Below are 24,607 nucleotides of genomic sequence, written 5' to 3' on the forward strand. Positions count from 1 at the left end.
AAAGAAGAAACCACGAGAAAATGGGGGGGAGGGAGAGATTATTTATAGAGGAACCAAACTCCATAATTCAAGGGTTGGAACTTGAAACTCAATTTCATTATATGCATGGGAGGAAAATTTGGGAAGATGAATGCTTTGCTTCGAAAAATGTTTTTGTCTTTTGAGAATTGAGATTGATATATATGGTTCAAATTTCCAAACCTTTGACTGTTTGACTACTCCACCAATCAATTCTCCTTCGCCTCCATTAATTACCGTATCACGTGAAAATTCTAAACTTATTTATCGTGCATGTGAATCTTCTGTCATGTCTCAGTTATGCAGCGTGGGGTGGTGGGCCTTCTGGGCCCCCGGTGGGTCCAGTTAACCCCGGCCGTTGATTGCTTCATTCAGACTGAGAAAGTAGTAGAGATGGAGGGTGAATGATGGGATGGTGTTGTAGCTTAAAATTCCCTGCGGGGCCCTTTAAGTGGAGGCGAAATGGGGTGGAGTCAAATCCAACATCTAGGATGGGCCAAAGCCCAGCCACCAAAACGGCGACACATTTGGGACCGCACGTGACAACTTGATTGGTCAAGTTCAACTATCCGTGTTGGCGTGGGTCCCATCCTCACGTGTGATTAATTGTCCTCTATTAGTTGTTTTTCTTTTTATATACATTTTTTTTAGAAAAAAAAAATGTTTTCTAAAATCAAAAGTGTTTTGATTTCAAAGTCATTGAAAGCACCGGCCAAGAAGAAAGCAGAGGAAGGCGGGTGTCAAAATGGCGGAAGGGTCAACGAATCATGGTTTCCGTAATTTCGGATCCCGAGTTATAGGGAAGGTCATTTTTTGTCGGTAAAATCCACTCCATAATTTCTCATTTGCTTTCTTTCTACTGGTGAGATTAGGTAATAAATGCTACAAAAGTTGATATATTTCTATAAATATTCAATAAAAAAGGGAAAAAACCCGTAACATTATTCCATTATTGTTGTACCAGGTTCAGATGTTTAGGTTTTTGGAGCCAGCAGTAGTTCCTTCATAGCCTCTGCCTTAATTCATCTTTCAAAGTCAAAATTAGCCACTATTTGAAAACTGTTGTTATATGTATTAGAAGATTTTTTTTTTTTATCTTTCTTCATAATAATAATAATAATTATTATTATTAAAAATATGAAAAATATTTTAATTTTTTTTGCATTATTTATAAATGTGCAATAACTTTACAAAGAATTTAACGGGAAAACTATTTTTCTGAATTTTGTTCTTGAAAACAATTAAACAATTTTTAAAAATGAAAATTTGAGAATTCTTTTAAAAAATATTTTCAAATAAACTCTTACTTTTCTCCTTTTAACTTAGAAAACTAGTTTGACAAATTTTTTGAAGAATAATACTTTAAAAACTTTTGCATTATATACAAAATACACATTATTTTCACTGAGAATTAGACACGAAAGTTATTTTCATAGTTAAGTTTCAAAATAAAATCCTATTCTTAAAAATAATTAAAAAATAATTTTTAAGAATAGAAAATGATCTTCCAAGACAGTCTCAAGCAATCCTTTCAGTTTTATGGTCTCAGTTTCATGGTTTTCTTGCTGGAGTCCTCATTTTTTTTATGGTACAAGAAATGCCTGGAGACTGGATTGAAGAATGAAACTTTACATTAAGGTTATGTTTGGTTTCGAAAAATGGCAAGGAAAGAAAAACAATGCAAAGAAAAATGATTTTTTCATGTTTGATTGTCCTATAAAAAATATAAAAGAAAATCAAATAAGATTAAAACTAATTAAAAACTTATATATTTTTAAATTATTTAATCTTTATATTGATGAGTTAAAATGAATAAAATGGGTTTGAAGTAAAAAAAAAAAAAAATTATTAACTTTTAATAATTTTTTTTTCCTTCATTTTTTATTTTCTTTATATTTTCTTTCCCTTACATTTTCCTTTCAGATTTTCTGGAATAAACATAGCCTAATAATTATGACATGAGTGATGATGAGAGGACATGCTCTGAAGCCTATTAGAGCAATAAATACAAAGAAATGGCAAGATAGCAGGCATAGAGCATGCTTCTGATTTCTTTAGGAAGGAGCTGTGATGTTTGTACACTTTGTACTCTTAAAACAATGACTCCATTTTCAAAATCAACTATACTCATTAATGTGCTCTAAACTTTATCTCCCCTCCAAATACTCAAAGCTAAAGTTCGTATATGCCAGAACCAAAGACAACTCTGTACCAAACCATAATTATGAAGTAAATACAAAAAAGAGTCAAGCACAGTGTTGTCTAAGTCACAAGCACAAGCACAAGCACATTATAGCACTTTACATTGTGGTACCAGTCATAGATGCCTACAATTTAACATACGGATTTGTTTGAATCCATGGAGTACGAATGAGATCTCAGAGGGGTTTGGCCATTAATGAGCTATGGGCATTACCATTTTTTGTAAGAGTAATCTAGATTTTCTCATCAGATTCTTGCTCTACAAGTAGTATTCCAAAAGCAATTTCGTTTCCTGTTAAAGAAAAATGGGTATAGGGGGTTTTAGAGGAAGGGCAGGTGCAACATGTCTGTCATAAAGCAACCCAAGCTGCTGATATAACAAGTGTTAGTCTAGTGGAGAATTGAAACAGATTTAGTGGAAATCCCTTATGGAGCATTATAATCTTAGACTTGTAAAACTCTTCTCTACAGAGGACTCTATAATGGAGTGCGAGAAAACTCAGAAAAGCACTTGAGATTGAAACATAGAGTTGAAGAGAGAATCATGGGGCAAACATATACACCAAAAGTTACCATAATAGTAAAGTAGTAGGCATCAATGTTGAATATAACATTTAAACAGTTATTTTAAAAAGTTTGAAAGCGTGCACTAAGTCCTTACTATCCATGCTTCAACACCTATTAATGCTTTTTTTCTACATCCACTTACAAATGCCAAATTGTTCTAGGCAAATATGCTTAAAGGACCTGTCTTGTTTGAAGAATCTAGTCCATTTTCAGCGTTCCGCATACCTGTAATCCATGTCCTGCAAAAGAATGACAGTAAATAAAATAAAATAAAATAAAAATCAGTTTTAATTCAGATGAAACAAAAGTATGAACCAAAAAACACAAAGAATAGAACTTCTTAACAAAATATTCTTTTTTCTTTGAATATGCTTTATTAAATCCAGTTCTCAATATGCTAAACCGGGAAAACCAATCTTAGATGTCCAAAACTGGATTGATGATTTCCACCACTTCGAATGAGAAGAGAAGCACTGAAAAAAGATTTGAATATTTGTAGATTTATCTTTTGTCTTACCTTCCAATGTTATTGCTGCCAGAATCCATTAGAATTGTCAGTCTTTTTGCTTTTTTCGTAAAATCACTGCAATTTTGTCAAGGGTGAAAAAAAGATATATTAAGACCCAAGAAGTCAGGTGTCTTTCAAAGAAATAAGTTCTGATGTCGTGGAAATTTTACAAAGCCAAACTAATATATCCACCACAAGCAAAAGGGCAAAACAGATTGATCATGAAATAAAAACTACCCAAATGATACCTGAATGGTTCATCTCCAGTGTGTTTAACTGCTCCTGTGGCGTCTCGGTAAAGGACATGGCTGAATGTCTCTGATCTTTCTATTCCAAACATGTTGGCAAGCCTTGTATATAGCTCTTCGTAAGATCCAAGAACCGAGAGGTCAAGAGACCGTCCCACATCCTCTGACTCCATGAATACCTTGCAGTGACCCGTATCCAGGCCAATTTCAGTTGTCTGAAAACCCTGGTGCCATGAAAACCCAACATTGGATAAATTTTCTGGCTTACCTTTCTGTTCAAGTGTAGATCCCAAGGCATCAGAATTTTTTTTTGCCTTATCTGAACTCCCATCTGATGAACTTTTGCCAGTAAGAACTTGTGAGACTGCATCACTGGAGCAGGTACGAGACATCTGTTGCTCGGTTAGTATTGGCTGACCAAAGAGTAGGAACTGTGGTGTCTTTTCATTAGCAGATTTCTCCAGATTCTGGCTAGAATTCCCCATTGTAAGCAAACAAGATATACTTTCATTGTTCTTTCTGTGGGCAGTTATGATGCCATTAGTGATTCTAGAATGTTGATCGAACCGCTGGAAACTGGTTGGAAACAGCCCTGACTGCAGTTTGTTGTTAAGGTGGAGATCTGATAAAGATATTCCATATTGAGCATGCCTGGCTCCCTGTATGCCTGCAGGAGTGTTATCAGGTAGACAACACAAGGGGCTGCTGGACCCGAGGGGGTTGCTTGAAAATGACGACATTGGAAATTGGCCGTCAAAGGGAAAGTCTGGGTGTTGTGGTATCCGCAATTTCTTTCTTGGTGGTGAGAAGGGTGACAGATGGATGATGGGCATGTTTGATACCAATTCAACCAACCATGGGCTGACACGCTTCACATTTTGTAGCAAATCTGGTTCATCCCATGTCACCTGCAATGTCATTTGCACGAAGGATGGAAACAAGAAAACATCAAAAGCAAGTTCGGAGAGGTAAACAAACACATATTGCTATGACTGAGGAACAAGGACAAATCATAGGGACAATAATGAATGATCATCCAACCACAAAAAATTTCAACTCAAATCATCAGGGCAAGATCCTTTAATGGCATATTCCTATATGCATGCACCTGACACAAAAAATTGGGAAGAAACAAGAAGAAGAAAATGCATGGATGCATGCAAGTTTGGTGCATCGATCTACTCTCACCATCAAAATTTGATAGGCAGTTTGGAATGATACTAAATGTTCATCAACTTGGGGATAATAACTGACAAAAGAAAGAGTACTAATGAACTTAAAATGAGCTACCTAAAACAATGGTTATAATCTAAGAATTAGAATTTTAAACTAAATCCTTAATTTGTTTCCCTGCACATTTTTACAGGTAAATATCTCAAATTGATTATCTGATGATGACACTGAATTTTATGAAACTTGCTGTGTCAGACTAGAAGGATAAGAAATAACCAAAAATAAAAAAAATCTGTTTCCACGTGGAATCCATAAAATAACCATTGGAAAAATCTAACTTTCTCCAAGTAAAACCTACAAAGAAAAGTACCAATGCTCAACTTAAGTTCCAAGAGCAAATGCCTTTTTTTTTTTGCAATACTGTCATGAACCATACAGGATTATGTTAATTTGTGGGCTATACCAAAGTCATAAATAGAACTTGTTTCAACACTAGAAAATGAATTTTTAGACCTCAAATACAGCCACAAGGTGCTAGAAATCCAGAGTGGCACCATATTGCTAGCGGGCTATGCAGTTAATAAGTTACCAAAATAAACAAGTGGGGGGGAATGAAACAAAAACTTTCTAGCACCTCAAACATCCACAAATGAAGAAATTTGGCAAATTGATCTGAATCAGTCCTCAGATTCTAGGTGATGGATCATAAGCGTTAACAAAGCAAGCTAAGATTCCATGAAAACTAACTAAATTTTCAAGAGCACTCAGGCTTATAACTTCAGTGTGTTATTAAGTCAGAAGCTGAGTGTGGGAAAACCATAATAAAAAAACTGACTCCTAGCAGTTTCTAACCAATGAACAAAAGTCACCCAAAATTTGATAAAGAAAACAAGTAACCATCAAGATTTAGGAAAACACTGTGAGTTTGATTATTGTTTACTGAATAAGATAAGAATAAAAAAGATATTAGTACCTGGAGAAGCCGCCATGGAGAATTAGGCCAGCGGATGGGGTCGGCAACCTGAACAGAGGAAATGGTTCCCATGAACCAGCTTATCCTAGAAGAATCCTCGGTTTCAAATGGCATTTTGAACCTCATCCCGGAGCACCACTGGATCCTAACGGCTGACCTCACACCTGAAGCCTTAACACAAAACTCCGGAGTGCTTGCCCGTGGATAATAAACAACTTCAAAGGGCTGTCCATTGGCAGCAAGAGTTGCGGCTTCAACAACTGATTCAGGCCTCACCCTACGACCTCCCCTCAAACCACCACCACTGCCAGGATTCGAATTCCCACCAACTCCGTTCCGCATCAGCTTGCTCTCATCTTCCCTCAAGAACTTTGGAAATCCCGCATACGGTGATGCAGGGTTCCACCCAGACGGAGACTCAGGTCCACCCGCAATTCCCCTCTTGGCTCGCCTAATCCCAACACAGAGATCGCCATTCTCCGCCCTCAAGAACACAATCGAATCCCCTGCAACCAACTTCTTCTGATTCACAAAAGTGCTCCAACCCGTTGTCAGCAAATGCCGGCGAGGCGTCCCCCTATAGATATGCCTAAATTTCCAAATTTCACCATGAACATCTTTAGCAATCACAGTCTGCACCGGCGGATCCGCCGAGTAATCCAATCGGGGGAAGATCGTTTCCGCACAGTATCGTGGAACTGAAAAGCCCCCACCGTTGTTGGCATCAGATTGTGTCAATGTTTTTGCAAAAGAAGCCGGCTTTTCTGGAGCTTCCGACCCACTACTTCCCATAACCCCATCATCCTCACAATCAAGTTCATTATTCGCAATCGGAACCAATCTTATCTTAGCATAAACTTCGTCAGTTTCAGGGTCTGCCATGAATTTCACGGCAGCAACTCTGCAAAGCACAAGTGCTGGAATCCTTGGTGCAGCCGCAAAATCCACGTTGGTGTGGGCGTGCTCTGCGTGGCCTTGAGGGAAGTAAAACACCTTGGAGCTCACTGACGGCATCTGCACCATTCCTCCGGCGCAGGCGTGCCACAGTTGAGAGTCCAAGCTCTTTTCGGTCTCCTTCATTATCCGGTAACAAAAGTCCCGATTTCTGAACTTCAAAACGAAAACACTCGTCACAACAGCGCTTTTCAGAGCAATAACCTCCACAACAACAACCTCTTCCTCATAGCTTAAATGCTGCAAACAAGCAACAAATTCAAATAGATTAAAGCAAAGTTTCCACAATAAGTCAAGACAAAGAAACTAAAAAAGGCAAAAAAAACTTGAACAAAATCTCACACTTTCAATCTCCTTACCTCAAACAACAACCACAGTCGCAGCCCTCCCTCACAGTTCCCCTCTCTTCAACAACACTCTCCCACGGTCGACGCTCCTTACATTCACTACAAATCTGCACACTCCTTCAACTCAAAAAACTTCAGATTCAACTACCCAAATGGTTCAAAATCGATGATTCAAATCGGGACCCTCAACTCTCAACCTGAAAAACAAGATAGAAAAATTATTCCTTCACTTACTCCTATTTTCTCAGCGAACGATACACAATCTGATTGAGAAGCAGAGATTAATATAAATCCATCCCATGCCTTCTTCCATCGCTAGACTCCAAACCAACGAAGGAAAAGCAAAAAAAAAAAAGGATCAGCTCCCTTGCCTGATTTTCTTTTCTTTTCTTGCCTTCCCTTTTCTTCTTATCTTTTTCCTCAGATCTGAAAATCCAACTCTCTCTCTACAGCCGGAGCCAAACAAACAGAAAATTTTTTCATAATTTTTTAATTAAACACAGAATTTATTGCTCGTTAATACGTGGATCCTTCATCTCGTGATATGGTTTTAAAATCTCGCGAGCATGATACAGTACTGCTCTGAAATCAGAGCAGTCGTGAGTGGACGAAAGAACCGCGGTTAAAACTGGATGTGGTGGGGGTTAACTGGGGTTAACACTGCGTGAATTGTACGCACTGGTGAGGGAGGTGAGGAAGAAGTGGCCTTCGCGATCTTTTGGTCGGGCGTGAAGAAAGGTGACATCGGTTGCTTGATTTGGGGTCAGTCCGACCTGACTTCACGAGTCCAAGGGGGTCTTTTTAACAACGCATGTGACGTGGACTGGACCCCGCCACCACTCTCTATCTGGGCTCCGGGCCCATCAATCTGGGTGGACAGAACTGTTCCCTTCACCATAATGGGCTTTTAACTCCTGGCCTTTCCAAGAATTCTTTTTTCCTAATACATATCTTTTTTATATTTTATTTTTTTCTATGCTATAAAAAAACTTTTTTTTAATTCTTTTCATAATATTTGTTAATAGATGAGATTAGTTGGTCTAGGTTTATAATTTTATTCCAAATATTATTAGATTCATTCATCGTACTTTCTAGGGTTTATACCAGTCTTTAAAGACTCAAGATAATTATTTTTGACTTAGGACCATTCAGGTAAGTATGATTGAATATGTTTGATTGGAAATGACAATAAAAATTGTACATCTATTCTTTCCTTTGATGAGTAATACTAATGACTTGAATAATAGAATTTGCTGAGTAGCGCCTAAGCACCCTAAAGAAGCACTCAAGTGCTGGGATCGTTCTCACTTATTTCTATAGTTTTATGCAATTTTTTTTATTAATGTTATTGGATTTGACTCGGTAGGGTTTTCTCCAAATAAATGTCTTATGATGTTGAAAAACATATGCACCCTAAGTTACAATTATCATTGTTCTCTTGTGCATTCTCAAGAACCCAACTTGTATTTGAAGTTTAGTGGTCAATTGTATCCCTCAAATCATTGAGGAGTTCACTAACAAGCATGAGATGTTATGTCATAAACATGAAGACAAATGTAAGCACTACCGAGAATGAGAACCCTGGAAAAAGGTCATTTGATTTAAGTAAAGCTATGTACTCAGTCTTCCAAAATTAGTGAACTTGCTTTGATGTCAATTAGACTCATGATCTATAAAGTTTTTTACAAGCTTTGTAAGTGGTTTTCCACATACACCACGTGTCTCTTATGTGATTGAATTTTATTCTAATTCTTGGATATTATATTTTGATAAAAAAAAAAACTCATAATTGAGAAAAATTATATTTTTGGGCTTAAAAATCAAGAGTACCTATTCACTTCCCTTCTAGGTAGTTTCATAGATCAAGATAAGAACTTTCAATTAGTATAAGAGGATATCAAATTTTAAAAATTAAAAATTTTTAAATAACAACTTAATTTTGATTCGTAGAATCCTAGTAAGTGGGATCATCCTAAACAATCCACCATAATTTGATGGAAACAATTATCCCCATTAGAAAGCTCGTTGAAACTTTTTTTTTTAAAATGCAAAGTGAATAAGTTTGTAAAAAAGTGTTTAAATCTATAAGATGATGAATTTATAGAATTTCTTCAACTCCATGAGATAACTGTACTCAATTCTAAGAAGTCATAAACCCTAAAGGGTTATGAACGTTTCCTATGGGCTTAAGAAAATTGAGCTCATTATGGATTTAGGTTACTTAAACTAGCCTATTTTGGGTCATAATTGATTAATTAGTTCAAGTAGGTTCCAATTAATCAATTGACCCAATCCAAATAAATCATTCACAAGTTCTTGTACAATATTGCATATTTAACAAAATGTCCTTATATAAATAAGTAAATAAAGAATTCAACTAACCCTCATAAACTATGCTATCAAGGAAATGAGTTCAAATGGAGACCATTAGGAATTGAGACATAAGCGATTATGTGACATGTAAATTCTTATTCTCTTGTGTACTTCCAACATTTTTGAAAGCCAAAATCATATTGGAGGTTAAGTCATGGGGGTTGATGACATCCCTACAGTTGTTAAGGAGTTCATCAAGAAGCACGGTGTCTTGTATTGCGGACATAAACACAAGGATGGACTAGTGTAAAACCCTTAGAAAAATGTAGTGTTTAGTCTAGGTAAATTTGTGTACTAGTTCTTTCAAAAACAGTGAATTCGTTTTACGATTAATCGGACCCATAGTTTTTACATTTCATGTTCATAGCAAGCCTTTTATGTGATTGGACTTTATTAAAAAAAAAAAAAAATTAAGCTTTAGGGTTTAAAATCAAGATTCCTATTCTTCCGGAATCAAGATACCAAGTTTCCGTACAAAATATTGATTGGAATTAAATTGAAGCTTAAAATTAAATTATTAGTGAGGTAAGTTGTTCAAATATTTTTCTTTCTTTCCAAACGTGTTTCCTATCATCATTATTATATGACAACATTTTCTTTATTTCTTTCAAATTAAAATATGACACCAGTCCCTGCCTAATTGTGATGTTTGAGGTATCCCTGTGAACAAAGATATTACTCTAATTATTGCTGCAATTTTATTTGTTTCTGTGAGATTTATTTATTGCATATTTAGGCTCAGTTTGGACGCTAGGAAAATAAAACAAAACATTCTGGATGTTAATTTTTTTTAATCAATTTGTTATAAAAAAAAATATCAAGTAAAATTAAACTTTTATCCTCTGCATAAAATAATATAATTAGAGAAACATGATATTTATTGAGCTTACATTTTCTCTTGGTTTTCCATCAAGCCTCTTGTGAGGAAAAAAAATAGATATAAACAAAATTCAGAAAGATCTACGTAATTTCTAAAACAAAAAATATGAAAATTAATATGTTGATACGAAAAACTTTTTCAAATAATCCATGATTATAATTTACAATTTTTCTATTCCATTATGACTACAAAGAAGTTAGAATTAGGCGTGGCATGTATGATTATGGAATCTCAAAATTAGAAATACATACACTGAATTATCCTTATGAAACCTTTGGGGAAGACTTTTAACTTGAAATAAGTGAAAACATTTTGTTTTAACTCCTTAACAATCAATATATATATATATATATATATATATATATATATATATATATATATATGAATTTAGCACAATTATACTTTTTTTTTTCAATAAAATCATAATGAGAATGTACAATTATTAAACCCCTTGAACAAATTTTTTGTTTGAACTCCTTACAATGATTTTTTTTTGTTTATATATATATATATATATATAGACGCGTGATTACATTTTTGTGACTTTAGATGGAATTGGTTGAACTTGAATGTTAGAACATTAACACATGGTTAATGCTGACACTGTGCAAACATGCTAAAGTTTAATAACTCAATTTCTTACTCCACCTGTTGATAAGTAAGCCAAGTACAACCTTGATTAACTAGAATTGACATAAAGTTGAGCCTTAGTCAATAATTTAGGCTTAAGTAAGGATTGATCGAGGGCTTTTTTGGCCCTAAATTCTTTACTTACCTTTACTTAGGAGTTAAAACTCGTGTCACGAGACGATAAGCTAGTTACATTACTCTTTAAGTACTCTTAAGAGTAAAATGATAAAGTAATATAAATTGTAATTAATTAATGATCACTTATTCAATCTATTTATAGTTTCTTATTCGGTTTATAATCATTTATCATTTTATTCTACAAACTATCCATCATCTATCTCTTCTTCTTTATCATCCTTCATCTACAATTTGATTACTTATTTTCTTATTTCATTAATGATTTTGGATGAGATAAGTTGTTTCCTTTTCCTTCGCATGTCAATCTCTGTTTTCACTCTATCAGTTATATGTAGTGCAACTCACATCTCCCTATCGATGCTAATTTGTTGAAGTTTTTAAAATGGTCATAACTTGAAATAAGGATGTTTTAAATGTATATCACCTAGTTTATATTGAAAAACTTAAAAGAAAAATATTATGAGAATTCTATAAAAACTTATAATTTTTAAAATATTTACTACGCATATTAAAGTGAAATAATATTCAGAAAGTATAATAATAAAAAAAAATATCGAGCTTGAACTTGTTTTTTTTTTTCTTGTATTTTTCTTTCCTATAATAACTTTTTCAAGGGGTATTCATGTTAGCAAAAACCATTTCCTTCTTATTCCAAGCCCATATGAAAGATGAAGTCCAACCTAACATTGAGAAATCCTAATTTGGTCAAGTACTAGGATTAAACCTTAACAAACCAACTTCAATTTCAGCACAAAATAATACATATTTATTTTTTTATATAAATAAATTATTAAAATCAGCTTAAAATATATATTTTTAAAAATGAAAACATAGTCATATTAATATAACATTAAAATAAAAATTATATAAAAAATAACAAAATTGATTTTTTTTTATATATATAAAATCATTTTATTCCAATGAACTCAAAATCAATTATTTTCATTTTCATTGATTCTATTTGTATTCAATTTTATTTCCTTGTAAAGTAGTAAACATCCATCCCATAAGATTGTTAGGTGGAGGTGGTGGGGATTTGGGTCGGCTGGACAAGTTGAAATTGAATAGTACAGGGCTTTCAAGAAAAGAGAGATAAAAGGAATAGTGATGGAGATTGAGATACAACCACTAATAATGACAATTTTTATGAATGAATGCGACATGGCAATTCAGCTAAGAGATGAATGAATGATGACTTGTTATGAGAATGACCAAGAAAACTAAACTAAAAGCCAACCGAACAACAACTTAAAGATAGGAATGACAAATGACAAAGACAGGATGACATTGGTGAAATCAATGATTTTTTTTGTCCTTGAATGAGAAATAAACTTCCACAATTATTTTTTTCTTTTGGTGGGTGAAAACTGAAAACTGAAAACTGAATTACTCTGAATTGTGTGAAGTTCATTTTTGGTCATTGACCCATTACCCCAATGAGGAAAAAAAAATGCAGCAAATCCAGGAAAACTGCCATGGAAGACTATAAATGAAGAGATTGACAGTGGTTGGTGAAGCAACAACATTTGATACAGACATGCTACGTTCGACCAAATGTGAAATGTCGACCTTTGAATTAATTAATTAGTGTGACCCATCGTTAGTTTGGACGGCTTTTCTTTATCATTCTTATCTTATAATCTAATAACATTCTATATTTCACATTCCAGTTTCTAACATGAAAGTTGCCGTCCCATATGCATAGGCCCACAGGCCCCATGTTTTTCATCTTAAAGGGTGAATGCCTTTTAGGGCTGTCTTTATGTGGTCCTTCGGCAATTGACCTTTTGGGATGGAAAATTCCAAGGCTGAGCTCGTCTCCATTCAACCTTTTGGGTTCAATAATTGAGGGTTTCCACTTAAGTGGCCTAAGGGTTGGAAGTAGAAGGACTATGATTGGGGTGGGGTGGGTTAGCCTTGCAGTGGATTACTGTACAAACCTATCCATAGCCAACATATGGACCCATTCAATAATTAGGTTGGGCATGTGTCTACAAAAAATCAGTTCAGGGGAGTGCACCCCATTAATCCCACTAGGTAGGTACTATTTATTTATGGAGAGCATCTTTCATCTATGGTTTTCGTTTAACATGAACATTCATAGTTTCAAAATCATATTTTGCAACAATCTAATTCTCCTTTCACATGACAATTTATGTATGTCACACCATTTTCATGACACAATAAATAATATATGGAAGTCATGTTATTAGTTGCATAATTCTTATTACCATGTTTGATCATGTTAGGTCTATGATTTTGACTATTTTATCTTTATTGTTATTTTAAGAACTCAAAGAATATATATTTATCATCTTTAATACAACTCACGACATTAGTAGCCATGTCATGACATAAATGAAGTAGGAATTATATCATATGGTGAAATAAACTATGAAACATCTCTTACCTACTTTCACGGGTTAACTTATCCAATTTTTTTTCACTTCATCGGGAAAATTTCTCTGATAATAATTTCTATACCATTTCGAAGAGAAGGGTTGTGTAGTTGCATTATTATCACATTGAGAAATTTTTTACGTTTTTACTAAAGGTGTCTAATGGCTTAGTGCCAATACCCTTGCACCCATGGATTCCTATGACATATGAAATGATATGCCATATTGAAGATAAGGTAACAAGCAAGAGAGCTTACAAGACTATGTAACATCTTAGTGCAAGGGGATAAGTGTTATAAGTACTAGGTGGTTGTTTGGTTGCAACTTGAGGGTGATAGCACATGAGCATGCACACACATGACACCACATAAGTAGTTTGTCTCAACAAAAATTCAAGTGTAGGATTTCATTAGGTTTAGGATTTTTTTTAGATGTAGGTTGGACATAGCATTAATCCTACAATGTTTAGATTCGTGAAATCTTGACTAGAAATGTTTGAAAAAGACATAAAGTTTGGAGAATGTTAAGAGACGAATAAAAGGGTATACTAACAAAGGAAGAGGGTCGTTAGAATTTCAAGTAGGTGACAATATTGGTATATATTTGAATGAAAGTTAACAACAAGAAAGTAGTAAAGGACTTGATCTCTAAGTATGATTGTCCCTTTGAAGTAATAAAAAAAGATTAATATGACTACATATAGGTTAAAACTTTTGAATAGACTGAAACTTCATCATTCTTTTCATGTGGATCCCTTTCATGAAAATCAAGATCCTACCAAGATGTAGCAAAAGCATGCAGAGCAAGAGGTTTATGAGATATTGGATCATCAAACTATGAGGATAAGTAAAAGAATAGAAGAATGGATTACTTAGGTGGTGTTTTTTATTTGGCTTTTTACTGAAAACAATTTGTTTTTAGAATTTAGGTTGTTTGTTTTTCTACTTTTTCATGACTTATTATAAATTTTTTACTAAATAGAAAAAAACCAAAATATGTAGCTTTTTCTAAATAGAAAAAATAACATACTTGTTTTTCTTTACTTTTTAATACTTAATAGAAATAAAATACTACAAAAACAAACAATATAATATTTAACATTATTAAGCATTAAAGTTCTATTTAGAATTAAGTAAAAAAACAAACACCACCTTCATCTATTAGAAAGGGACTCTTGAAAGTGAAGCTAACTTAGAGAGGGATACAATCTTATGGCAATTTGAAGAGGCATCACAAAAGTATTTACAAGTCAAGTCAATAAGGGTGCTAGTTGTGTTTGATAGGGATAGTTTGTCAATACCTTGACTATGTTGATGCAAAACCAAGGTCTCATGTTGCGCACCTTGGACTTATGAGTGCCTATGGCGTGCTGACATGCCATATTGAATACAAAATAATAAACGAGGATGCTTGTGAGGCTAAGTAGCATATCAATGCAAGGGGATGAGTATTATGGGTTTTAAGTAATGGCTTGGTGGTGACTTGAGAGTGGTATTATGTCAGCATGCACATGTAAGACAAGACATGAGTGGCTTGAGTAGGCAAAAATTCAAGTGTGAGTTTTCATTTGGTTAAGATTTTTCTTCAAAAGATATGCCTTGAGAAAGATTTTTCAAGTTGTGTAATATATTTCTATTTTCTATAATTAAAGAAAATTATTATATCTATGGAAGCACCTATGATATCTCTCCTATTTATCAAAGTGATGTAGACTTAAAAAGCTCCTTAAGGGATTGAAGAGGATTGACTTTCTCTAAGAGTAGTGGTAAAATGTGGGCGACAACAACTATGCCACTTTGAAGGTACAACATGGAGCATTGTACATAAACAAGGTGTGATGATAAACCTTAGTAGTACGTATAGGTTGGTTCAACAACATAAGTGTAGTGCAACGCATGGGCGTAATGCTACATGAGCTATGCATGCCTCAAAATGAAGGAATTAGCAAGTTGACATGCATGAGCTAGCAAAGCAACAAATGTAGACCATGGGCCAAGAAGAAAACTTGGTACACATAAGCAACATTATAGTAAGAATGTGGGCAAGTGAAGGCTTGGCACATATGGGGCTACTTGTACATACATCAATGGGTTGAGTAGCATACATGGGCTTAACATGCTTGGTATAGCAATTAGCATTGGTGAAAGACAAAACAATGTTTATTAGACTACAAAAATATGATACATGGAAGTGTAAGGATGTGACACCTTGGCATTAAGGGAAGCCTAATCAAGGGTTGTTGGCACATTAAGGAGTTGATAATTCTCATGGAGTATTGTAAGGCATCAAACATGAGGCACATGGTGAGCAAAGATGTTTGTTAAACACAGAACACTGAGTTAAGCAAATCTTTGAAATAATAGGGTCGATAGCATTCAATAGTGCAACATATCCCTCCATATAAAACACAAGTTAAGCAAATCTTTGTAATAATGGGGTAGATGGCATTCAATAGTGCAACAAATCTTAGAAAGATGAAATTCCTTAGTGTAAGCTATTGAGAATTGTATAAGTGGCACGATAAGAAGCAAACTTAGTTAATTTGCTTACTAGATACTATGCTATCGGTTCATAAATAAATATGATTAAAATTAATTAGAAACTTCTTTATTTTTAAATTATTTAATTTTATATAAAAGAGTTAAAAAAAAAAGTGAAAATTTTTGAAATAATTTATTGATTTTATTTTATTTATTTTATTTTTACTTTTTTTCATATAAAAATTTGAAAATAGATCTAAAATTAATCTCATGGGTAATTAATTCTACTTTCATAAAAAAAAAAATTAAAAATACGTAAATGGGTAAATCATATGAAATCAATTCAACAAATAAAATTAAGGATAGGTAAAAGTCAAAATCAAAATAAAGTAGAAGGCGAAGTATGAAACTTGCAAAGCAACAAGTACGAAAACTCCAAATCAGAATACCCATTTAGGCGGTTGCAATGAAAAGGGTGGAATTTGGTTGGTGTAAATTTCTTCGCCCAACCCTTTTTTCACAAACAATTGAGAGCCTAAAAGTGCAAACCAAAACAGATCAAATCACGAATACCATACCATAAACCGTCACACCCGTCTCTTCACTTTTTAGTTCCATCTCCTTTTTGTTTTTGTTTTGCTTACCAGGCAATAAGCCCTCGCCTCCCACATCGGCGATTTAATCGGGCTTAACCATGGAGGCATGGACCATGGTTTGGGTCCCTACCCAAAAAGGGCGACAGCCCAACTGACGCCACTGTCACTGACGCCGATATCCTCCCTCCAGACCGCCCACGCTAACATGCGCCCCCGGTGCTCACTCATCCCCCTTGACAGCTAAGGGACAACCCAACAGTTGGAGGCCGAAGTGGTTGACCGCTGGGTGGCTGAGGAGTGTGATGTACCACGTGTTGGAGCAGCAGTGGCTTGATCTGGATTCATTAACAAGCCCCATCATTAAAGGGGTGGGGTTGGGGTGATCAAGCGAGCGATGCGACGTTTCACTGCGTGTTGGGCCCCACTTCATGGAATCTCTGTCGTTTTGTCTTCCAATGCAGCGGGGAGGTCCACCCCCTCCAGAAGGTGGACCACCCCCATGACACGTGTACGCCTGGGATCGCAGGTGGATGTGCACGCCAACTGAACAATAAATTCCTGGGACCATATGACAAGTGAGAAGGATAACAGAGAAATGTCATGCTCATGTCTTTAACCTTTTCCTGGTCGATCCTCCAAAATAATGAAACCAAATTTTATACATCAACTGATTTTTCATACACAAATCAAACGATGTTTGATCCGTATAAATAAAAGGTTGTATCATGTGTGGTACTAGAAAAAGTATTTTATAAAATTATTTCGACAATCAACGTGAACACATGGAATGCACATAGGGACCTTGTCGGAATTATTACGTTACAAATTATGATTATTATTATTATTATAATATTTGAAATCTATGAATGGTAAACAATGGCAAATTTTTAATGAAAATAATTTCTACGGACAAAATTAAGAATGAGAAGAATGTGAATGAATGAATCATTCAAAGTCAAATAATGAGTTCCAAGGCGTGGCCTGGTGGGGTGGCACCTTTAAATGGAGTCAATATACAGCTCGAGTGTTGGGGTGAACTGTGGAGTGGAGATTGGGGGTTATGGGACCAGGTCAGAGAAACATATGTACAGATGTCCTCATCGACAAGTCAGCTTTCCATCCAATTAATTAATGACGTCCTCAACGACGAGTCAGCTTTCCATCCAATTAATTAATGACACCTGGACCCCCCCCCCCCCCCCCCCCCCCCCATCAATGAAGGTTGCCCTCCACTCGGATTCCTCGTGATTCGGTCGCATTTTGGGCCTATGCTTTCGGTTTCCACGGCTGGAAGATGGTATTGGGCTTCCGTCTAATAATTCAGTCCCAGGCCCTGCAAGGGTGTGATGCTAGAGCAAAGTGTCGAGAAATTCTTAATTTACTCACTACTTAATCAATGATTTAAAAACCGAACTAACTGGCCTGGACGATTGGACCAATTCAACTCCCGGATGGGACCCTGGTCTGATTCGGTTCACCGGTTCACCTTCTGAATGAGAGAATGGCTATACCGGCAGTGAAAATGGGGTGACTAGCAGTTGAACAGCTGAACCCATCAAAGCAACAGGAAAAGGTAAATGCGAACTCTCATAAACTAAATATACCATTTAAACATTACTAATCCTAAGCCAAATTCAAATACCTACCTTTAATGTTTTCTCTACTCTTCTTTTTTGCCTTTCCCTGTTACCAAACACAAGGTCATCAAGAGTTCCAACCCTCATATGTACATAAAACAAGTTCACCCCAAATGAAAAAAAAAGACTACAGAAAACAGGAGCTCACCACCAGGAAAATGGTCTCTCACCTTCTTCATGGAATGAATTGTGAGGGGTGGGACATTGCCGTATCTGTTGCAGCCAAAGAAAGCTGTTGTTGGGTAGCCTGGTTTCTCATCTCTAAGACTTTCTTGTGGGAGTTTGAGTGCAAAGATGCAACAAAGGTAGGACTGGCAGCAGGATGGTACTCTGGGAAGAGACGGCCAGACTTGTATCGAATCCCACATGCATTGCAGAGGCTCTTGGGTCCCCATGGTCCTTGCCTCCATAAAGGGGTCTGTGTTGCCTCACAATGCATGCATTTCCTAACAGTAACTGGCTGCTGGAAGGAACATTTTTTGTGGGAGTTTGAGTGTAATGATGCAACAAAGGTAGGAGTTGTGGCCATAGCAGCCTCCTGCCCACCATTACTTCTCATCTTAATCACCTTCCTGTGGGGTGAGGGCAAAGTTGCAACAGGGATGGGACTAACTGCCGTAGAAGCCTCCATGTCAGCTTCAGTAACTTTCTCATCGGGCTTTGAATCTGAAGTTGCAAGGAAGGTAGCCCCCACCTGGATGCCTTTGTTTCTTATCTCCACAACCTCACTGCAAGAGTCCCCAGCCTGACCGGCTTTGTTGCTCATCTTTATAACCTTGTCGCTGGAATTGGTGTGCAGAGGTGTAGTAAGAAAGGTTGGACTTGCTCCAACAGCAGCCTCTTGACCAGCTTTGTGTCTCATCTCGGTAACTTTTCTGCGGGAGTTTGTGTGCAAAGATGAAACAAAAGTAGGGCTGGATGCAGGACGGTACTCTGGAAAGAGGCTGCCACGCTTGTAGCAAACTCCACATGCATTGCAAAGAGTCTTGGGCCCATTTGGTCCTTCCCTCCATTGTGGGGTCCTTGTTACATTACAGTGCATGCATCTCCCAATTGTAATCGGCTGCTGCCACCACTGTTTCTTTACCCCCATAGCGCCTGATAGCAGTGATAGCTTCTTTCTCTTTTTCTTCTTCTGCTTTCCTTTCATGAAGTTGGGATAGCCTTCTGAAGCTTCAATGGTTTGGGCAAATGGTTCAGAGGCAGATTTTCCGGATTCAGAGGTTGTAGAGTTTTGCAGCAGCAGTGATTCTTTGTCATCAGAAGAATCCCCATGGAGAGAAATATTTCCACTACAAGTATCTATGACGATTGGCTCTGTCCGAGGAGCTTCATCAGACTGAAGACATCAAAGGACAAACCAAACTAAAAAAATCAGACGAGAGGAAAGAAAATATACCACATTAGTCCAAAGAAACATTTAGCTAAAGAATTAGAATCATATTTTGTTCATTGGAGGAAAATATTCATCCTGTTCCTGTTTATGGCAAATTGAAGGTTGTTTTGCCCTTAATGTTCTAAATTTATCATCTTCCCAAGAGACATGTTCTCAAATGAATCTTTTCCATATCCTTTAATTTCTACATAAAGGTTGTGAATTTGAATTTGTATTTTCTTGTATATATGTCTTAAGCTTTCAGTAGATTTATGGACTATACAACCTGGTCCACACTAAATCCAGTTTAAAATTTCTTCTTTTTCCATCTCTTACACCAAAAATACAAAAAGACTTAAGAGTACTTTTGGTAATATTTCTATTTGAAGTGCTTTTAATTGAAGCATATTCTCTAGAAGAGTTATTGGGAGAAATACTTATCAAATGCTCATTGGTTCTCCCAAAACGCTTTCTATGCTAAATGTGTTTTCTAAAAGCACCACCCAAGGTACTTTTTTGGGACAAAGAAAGAGTTCACTTATCCCACATCCCGTGTCTACTTGAAGAAAGGACGTTATCCTTGACATCCCATGGTTTATACAAAATTAAAAAGAATTATGCATAGCTAATATGACAGAAATTCTCTCACAACGATATAAAATGGCTCACTAGAGCTAAATAAGAGATCAGCATGTGATTAATCAGTATATTATTGTAACTAAGAAAGGAAACACCATCACAATGTGATCTATATTTTTATGTTTATTGTTCGTGATAACAGAGAAAAATTGGAGAAACTATCAACCTTACTAATTAGAGTCAATCTTAAACAAACCCTTGACTTCAATGTAGCAAAGTGATATGATTTTATAGCCCCCAAACTACCCAGAGCAGCTGACACGACTTGTATGTCAGTCTACACATTGGTTGAACTAGAGTACCTTTAGAGTATCACACAGTGAATGTATTTCTCAAAGTAAACTACTCACCTTCATTGTTTTCTATATGCAAGTAAATGACAGGTTTTTCCTTGGCTTTCGACCCTCTCCAAACTACAGTTTCATAGGGAGCTTCCTTATGGCTGAGACTTATGAGAGAAGATGCCAAGCTCTCACATTTATAACAGAGAGGAAACCAACCCACTAGAGACTCTGGGTTCATGTCACAGATGAAAAATATAAATTCTTGGCAAAGACATAATAAGAGTCAAATGTGCACTGAGTTCTGTCCACCATGATCGCAGTTACTCTAACGAAGCGGAAATTTTTTAATAAGAAGTTCAAAATTATCCAATTTATGTCATTTCTTAAAATGGTAATAGAGTATATACTTCGGATTCAATTTTGAGCATATCGGCCCATCTCCCTTCATCTTCTTTCAGTTCCACAGAAGGGAAAATAGGTATTAGTTCATGTGCTAGTTCATCAAGTTCCACAGTGTTCTAGATGTCATTTTAAAGGTGTATTTCAGCTTCTCCTTCAGAAATATTCAATAGGAAGCAATTTCACTTCTAATAAAATACCGGTATGTCAAGTTACCCTACCTTTATTTACACAAAGCACAGGTTAAATGGGTCAAAACAATCCCATAGCCATTAGGTGCTCATGAACAAAAGAGTATGCAATCAAACATCAAGGAAACTCACTGGAATTGTTCGAAGGTTTGAAGTGTCATTGCAAGAATTGCCCGAGAAAGGACAGGGAAGGGCCAAGAAATCATTCAAAGGTGATGATTCACCTTGCAGCTCCTCTACCTCTCCACCAATGTCCACATCTTCCATGGGGAAATCAAAAATATCAATGATGCCATCAAACATATCATCTGAGCTATGGTCATTGCCATTCTCATCAAAAAGCCCAGAGTCAATCATATTGAACTTCTGCAACACATAATACTAAAATGCAAAGGAAGAAATAATCAAATTTAGAAAAAGAATTCAACCCCTCGTATATGCAATTCATGCACTGAACTTAAAAGGAATACTGAAAACCTTCTCTGCATAAAAGATTATCATATAGAATGGTTTGCTATATAATCATAATATTATTTACATCCATTCAAATTCTACAGAGCCCAAAACGCATAAAGCTTTTGGAACATACTAAATAAAGGACTCTCCAAATGCAGAGATATTTCATATCCGTTAATTTTGCCTATTGCTTAATGGGAATATGGTGATGACAAAAAGGTAAAATGACGTCATTTGTGTTTCAGAGAATCAATAACGTCATCCATTTTGACTGAAAACCCGCCTTTGGTTGCCGAGAAAAAGAACGGAAAGGGAAAGAAAACCAAAATTTTGAAAAACTTTCATTCTTTGGAACCCCGAAAATCAAAGCTGCGAGACTTTCTTTCTTTCCTCGGAATTGAAACAACTCAAAAGGGTAACATTTGTCCCAATTTTACCGTCAACCAAAATTTGTAGAGTTCGTTTGGTCGCTGAGAAAATGCCGAAAAAGAAAACATTATCAACATGAGGAACCTTATCTTTTGCGTCATGTGGGAGCCCAAAAAAAACCAAAATCTCCAGTTATCTAGAATTAATAATATCATTAAACTTAGCTGATTTTTTTTCCATTTCTGCTAACCAATAAACGCCCCCCCCCCCAAAAAAAAAAAAAAAACCCTTCCTCTTCTTCCCCTCTTTTTTCCATTATCTCAGAAACCAAATGGAGAGTAAAAGAAATGCAAGCAATGTGTTGAAGAAGAAAAGAATTTAACAGAAAAAAAAAATATATATATATATATATATATATATATATATATATATATATATATATATATATACACAGTAAAAGAGAAGAAGTGAGTTTGTCCGAACCTCTGATAAACCCTAAAACCCCAGTTCAGAATCCGAAGCTTGAGGGTAATGTTTGGCTGAAGAAGAGGCTGGATGTTGCTTGGGTGAGACGAAAACGCGGCTGAGTAACCATGGACAGTAGCTTTTGAAAGCCACTCATACTTTGGAATTATTCATCATAACGTTTGTTTGCCTTAAAATGCTAAACCCTGTGTAATACACAGACATTGGTTTCAAATGACAAATTTAAATACTTTCTTTTTAAATTTCCGGATAATAATTTATTTCCATTAATTCCTTTTATTTACTTTAAATATTTTATCATATTTATTTTTTTACAATAATAAAGAAATTTTGGACCCCAGTCAATTTAATTTTAATCTTAACAACCCCACCAAACAAATAAATATCATATGGTCGTACTTTTAGATATTTTATATTAATATTTTAAAATATATATATAATAAAATATTTAAATATAGGAATTTAATAATAAATTAAAAATAGTAATAATAACTATTCAATCATCGTTTATCGTGTAAATAAATGATAATTGATAATGCAAATGGCATTGGTCTAGAAAATGAGAGCCTTTCACTAACTATACCTTATTGGTTGATCTTTGTCATGAATTAGCTCACCCCATCGACTTGTTATTAATTTAGGCTTTTTTGATTAATTTTATCATTGACTTATGAAATATTTTAAATTAGTAAAGTGTAATGTGTCATGCATAAAAAGGATATCCCTAACTTTTAGTTGATATCAATCAAACCGATTGGATCATGGATTGGACTTTTATTTGATTCAATTTACATTTTGAATCATCTTATTTTATTAGTTAAAAGGAAAGAATAGAAGAATTAACGCACAACAAAACCGACCTATTTCTTCTCTATGATAGATGTCATTTATGATTGGCCTCATGAAGGAAAAATATAACCATATTTATGACATGACCTAAAAAAACATTAAAATAATATATGTAAGATAATAATTCTTAATATAATAAAATGATATATATATATAAGTGTTGAAATATTGTATTTTTTTAATATATAAATTTATATTTGTAGTATTTAATAAAACTAAAAGTATTAAAATATTATTTATATTTTATATTTGTCCTTATCATAACTTAATCTAGTAAATGTTAAAACATAAAAAAGTGAATCATCTTTCACTTCTTTTAATTACTTATATGTTATATATTTTAGTTTTTTTATAATCAATTTTAATTTTATCATAATATAAATTATATATTTATGATGATTACATGCAAACAATGAATGGTCTAACAACTTTTGACTGAGATTAAATTTCCGTTGGTCTCAAAACTCATTATTAAAAGAGAGACATAAAGGGGCTTCCACAACTTAAATTTATGAAAGTGTGAAATATGATATGGGGCCGCCTCATAACTTTTAGGTTTAATTTGTACAAACAAATACCATTCTCTTCGTCTCTTGAGTAATTTTTAGACAACACGAGAGAAATATGTTCCTTGCAAAAGCCCATTTGTTTGTTATTTGCTGAGTGTCATTACTCGAAGGCACTTCAGACTGTTCATGTTTTGTCAAACATAAGAATCTTTTCAAATCTGGTCTCCAGATTTCCAATAAGTTGGGTGATCTTATAAAAAATTAATTAACTAAATACCCACCGGTTTCTTTTATTTTTATTTTTATTTTTTTAATATTTATATTTCTATGTTTTGTATTTCCCTTCATTTGAGATTTGGGTATAATGTGCTTTTACCCGCTAGTGAGAAATAAATGGAGCGTAAAGGAGAAGGGAAAATAACAAAAAATGTGCATCCTTCTCTACATTCCTCTCATGGCTGTCATTCCTTCAACACCAGAGTACTAATTTTTTCAATTTGCTTATTAATTAATAATTATTAATTAAAAATTAATATTCAAAATGGAAATCTATGACACAAACATATATGATATATACGTCGGTGTGGACATATTTCGTATCAAGAACGAAAAAATGCGGAAGATTCAAACTCTCTTTTTTGAGAAAATCCTTTATTTTCTTTCAAGCAAAGAAAAGAATGGGGAAAGTCGCGGTATTTATTTCACTCAAGATTGGGTCTCTCTACTAGGTGTTCTGCCAGTGGCTTCTAGGGGTATTCACGATTCTAGTTGAGCCTGGACTGCTATGTGGGCAATAGTACAATTCAACTAGATTTTTGCTTATACTATTTGTAAAATTTGTGATTACATTTATTAGAGAAAAATAGGAAAAATAGAATAAGATAAAAAGTCATTTCGGGGGTGGGGGATTGTTGTGGTGGTCTATAA

General features: G+C 35.0%; 2 protein-coding genes across 8 annotated transcripts; both read right to left on the reverse strand.

Annotated features, from left to right (window-relative positions):
• Window positions 1–2,747: 2,747 nt before the first annotated feature.
• On the reverse strand, window positions 2,748–7,471 carry LOC117916451 (auxin response factor 18). 3 transcript variants are annotated; one of them, XM_034832499.1, is made up of 6 exons: window positions 7,225–7,461; window positions 7,003–7,107; window positions 5,690–6,883; window positions 3,544–4,451; window positions 3,305–3,370; window positions 2,748–3,026 (listed from the first exon to the last, which is right to left on the reverse strand). In XM_034832499.1, exons 3-6 carry the CDS (start codon window positions 6,767–6,769, stop codon window positions 2,945–2,947), a joined length of 2,136 nt encoding a protein of 711 aa, XP_034688390.1. In that variant the 5' UTR covers window positions 6,770–6,883; window positions 7,003–7,107; window positions 7,225–7,461; the 3' UTR covers window positions 2,748–2,944. The 3 variants fall into 3 exon arrangements, with proteins under 3 accessions (XP_034688390.1, XP_034688391.1, XP_034688392.1); XM_034832500.1 differs by lacking the exon at window positions 3,305–3,370 and having other exon boundaries at window positions 7,003–7,467; XM_034832501.1 differs by lacking the exons at window positions 2,748–3,026; window positions 3,305–3,370 and having other exon boundaries at window positions 3,600–3,722; window positions 3,812–4,451; window positions 7,003–7,471.
• Window positions 7,472–16,315: 8,844 nt separating this feature from the next.
• Window positions 16,316–22,497, reverse strand: LOC117916152 (GATA transcription factor 8-like). Of its 5 annotated transcripts, none has more exons than XR_004651517.1 (5): window positions 22,320–22,497; window positions 21,144–21,392; window positions 18,272–19,462; window positions 18,133–18,169; window positions 17,921–18,032 (listed from the first exon to the last, which is right to left on the reverse strand). XR_004651517.1 is itself a non-coding variant. In XM_034832036.1 (5 exons), the coding sequence occupies exons 2-3, from the start codon at window positions 21,366–21,368 to the stop codon at window positions 18,299–18,301; spliced, it is 1,389 nt and encodes a 462-aa protein (XP_034687927.1). In that variant the 5' UTR covers window positions 21,369–21,392; window positions 22,320–22,497; the 3' UTR covers window positions 17,921–18,032; window positions 18,133–18,169; window positions 18,294–18,298. The 5 variants fall into 5 exon arrangements, 4 of the variants coding, with proteins under 4 accessions (XP_034687929.1, XP_034687927.1, XP_034687928.1 ...); XM_034832036.1 differs by having other exon boundaries at window positions 18,294–19,462; XM_034832038.1 differs by lacking the exons at window positions 17,921–18,032; window positions 18,133–18,169 and adding an exon at window positions 16,316–17,044 and having other exon boundaries at window positions 18,294–19,462.
• Between the last annotated feature and the right edge of the window lie 2,110 nt (window positions 22,498–24,607).

This window comes from Vitis riparia, chromosome 6 (assembly GCF_004353265.1).
Source record: "Vitis riparia cultivar Riparia Gloire de Montpellier isolate 1030 chromosome 6, EGFV_Vit.rip_1.0, whole genome shotgun sequence".
Classification (NCBI taxonomy): Eukaryota; Viridiplantae; Streptophyta; class Magnoliopsida; order Vitales; family Vitaceae; genus Vitis; species Vitis riparia.